Source organism: Peromyscus californicus, unplaced genomic scaffold, assembly GCF_007827085.1.
Source record: "Peromyscus californicus insignis strain IS unplaced genomic scaffold, ASM782708v3 Scaffold_10__1_contigs__length_136768540, whole genome shotgun sequence".
Taxonomy (NCBI): domain Eukaryota; kingdom Metazoa; phylum Chordata; class Mammalia; order Rodentia; family Cricetidae; genus Peromyscus; species Peromyscus californicus.
In genome coordinates this window covers 44124689-44127481 of record NW_026294391.1, presented here as the reverse complement: position 1 = coordinate 44127481, position 2793 = coordinate 44124689, and the positions used below count along the sequence as shown (strand labels likewise).

Genomic DNA, 2793 nt, shown 5'->3' with positions numbered 1-2793 from the left:
AGAAACTGTCTCAAAAGAGAGAGGGGGAGGGGGGTAATGGGAAATTAAGTGGGATGAGGAGAAAAAGAATGAGGAAATGCAGCAGTGAGTGAGGGAAGTGGGCAAAGTATGAAGTGTACGAGGTATACATATGAAGAATTTTACAGCAGTTCCCATAACTTAGTAAAATGAATGCAGACAAAGAAAAAGTGTCAGTTTAAAATGTTTGAGCAGGATACTAGCTAGCATCCTGGTTGAATGCAACCTGAAACCTAACACACAGCCTAGGGATATTTAAAATGCTGCTGAATTCGGAGCTGGTAAAGTGAGAGTCCTCTCTGCTCCTCAGAAGTGTTCTCTGAGAAGGAACAGCCTTGGTCTTGTATAGGCCACCTTAGCCTTGGTATCCAGTACCTAACATCAGTGAAGATATACGAAGGTGAGGGAATCACTTCCAAAAATAATGGGGCCACTGAAAGTCCAGGTGCTATAGTGTGACCTGGACATGTAGTCCTGACTAGCCACAGTCAGTGTTCCCAGGGCATTTGCAGCCCAAGAGGGCAAAGGTTAGTGCTGTGAGTTTCAGCATCTTCCTCACATCTTTGTGTGTTTTCTGTCAGTGTGCATCTTGCCTGTTTGTCTTTTTCTATTTTTTTAAGACAAGTTTTCTGTATATAGCTCTGGCTTTCCTAGTACTCACAATGTAGACCGGGATGGCTTTTGACTTACAGAAATCCTTCTGCTTACACTTCCTGAGTGCTGTGATTAGTTTTACTTTTGACTCTTTATTTCATTTACGTGCACTGTATTTGTATCATTTCCCCTTCCTTCTCCTCTCTCTGACCCTTCCCATATATCCCCCACTACCTCTCAAATTCGTGGCCTGTTTTCTCAAATTATTATTGTTACATATGTAACAATATATAAATGCATACATATATTTTTATATATTGTTATGTATGACAATAATAATACAAAGTAAGTAATAAATAATATAAGTGCATATATGTATTATATGAATATGTAAATAAAACCTGTTGAGTCCATTTAGTGTTGCTTACATGTATATGTTTTTAGGACTGCCCACTTGGTAGCAGAAAATCAGTTAGAGAGACTATGCCTGCAGAAGACTGATTCTCCTTCTCTTAACAGCCATTGTCTATAGTGCTTCATCTAGGGGTAGAGCCTTGTGAGATTTTCGCCATCCATGTTGTCATGTGAATTGGTGTTGCCATTCAAGTTCAAGTCTTCTTTAGGCTTTCTTCCTCCTGGATTCTGTGAAACAGTACAGTGGCATAGTGTTAGATGTGAGTAGAATTGAGAGTGTTCAAACACCAGAGAGAGGGAGCCATACTTTACCTCAGCAGGGTGTTTAAGGTGACCAGAAGGTGAGGAATACAGTGAGTTCTTAGAACACTGATGTCATTATAATCTGAGAGAAGGAAGGGGAACGAAGTGGTGAAGGCCAGAGTGTTCTCAACATGCTCAAAATGCTCATAGTACATTGTTTTCCTGATTCAGGTTTATCAGTTACCTCCTCTACTACCAAGATTCCTGCTGTCCCTGACACTAGCCACCATGCCCAGGGGACAGAAGAGTAAGGCCCGTGCACGTGAGAAACGGCGCCAGGCGCTCAAGGATACTCAAGCAACGGCAGCAGAAAAAGGAGAGTCACCTGCTTGCGCTGATCAAGCTTCAGGAGATGCTGAGCCAAGCACTTCTACTGCTGGTGTACCACAGCAGTCTCAAAGTTCAGCCCCCAGCACCATTGCCAGCAAAGGAATGGGCCCCAGAGGGTCTGGTAAAGGTGGCCAGGGCCAAGGAGATGGAAAGGGGAGTTCCTCTGGGGCTTTACTCTCCACTGGAAGCATACAGATGGATCTTCTGACAAGGAAGACAGGAATGTTGATGGAGTACATGCTCTGCAAATACAGAGTGCAGCAGCCCATGAAGAGGGGAGAGATGCTCAAAGTTATCAACAAAAGGTTCAAGGAGCACTTCCCTGAGATCCTTAAGAAAGCCACATATCGATTGGATGTGGTGTTTGGCCTTGAGTTGAAAGAAATCCAGCCCAATGGTCAATCCTACATGCTTATCAGGAAGCTTGATTTCCAGGATGATGGAAGTAGGAGCAGTGAGCTGTCTATTCCTACCAGAGGCATTCTGATCCCTCTCCTAAGTGTGATCTACTTAAATAACTACTGTGCTTCAGAGGAGGATGTCTGGCACTTCCTGAATGTATTAGGAGTCTATGATGAGATCTTACACCTCATCTTTGGGGATATCAGGAAGCTCATCACTGAAGAGCTAGTTCGCGAAGAGTACCTAGAATACCATCAGGTTCCTAACAGTGATCCTCCATCCTATGAGTTCCTGTGGGGCCCGAGAGCCTATGCTGAAACAAGCCAAATAAAGGTGATGGACTTTCTAGCTAAGGTCAGTGAAACCATGCCTGGGGTTTACTTATCTCGTCATGAGCAAGCTATGGTTGAAGAGGAAGAGAAAGCCAAAGCCGAAGCCGAAGCTGCAGCCAAGCCTGGCACTAAGGGCAGGGCCAAGGGACATACTAAGACCAAGTTAAGCCATCCTACTCACAAGTGAGATATAGGTGGCCTCTGCTATATGATTGAAAAGGTCTGTTCATCTTTTTGCAAATAAGTTGTTGATAAGGTTTTGGGGGTGTTTTAGCAAATTGTTAACTTGGAGTTAGAATGTATACAGATAAATTCTGTAGACTGTTCCTTCACTGTTGTTTACAAAGTTAGTGCTCAAAATTTTTGGATCGATTTGAAATACAGTTTACAGTTTGAAATG

The 2793-nt window shown here is 43.2% G+C and overlaps 1 protein-coding gene across 1 annotated transcript; it reads left to right on the top strand.

Moving 5' to 3' along the window:
• The first annotated feature begins 1557 nt into the window (after positions 1 to 1557).
• LOC128116557 (melanoma-associated antigen B4-like) lies at positions 1558 to 2580 on the top strand. The gene has a single exon (XM_052747901.1). It carries the CDS (start codon positions 1558 to 1560, stop codon positions 2578 to 2580), a length of 1023 nt encoding a protein of 340 aa, XP_052603861.1.
• The last annotated feature ends 213 nt before the right edge of the window (positions 2581 to 2793 follow it).

Excerpts from the sequence above, each read along its gene's own strand:
- LOC128116557 (XM_052747901.1), top strand. The coding sequence starts at position 1,558 with ATGCCCAGGGGACAGAAGAGTAAGGCCCGTGCACGTGAGAAACGGCGC.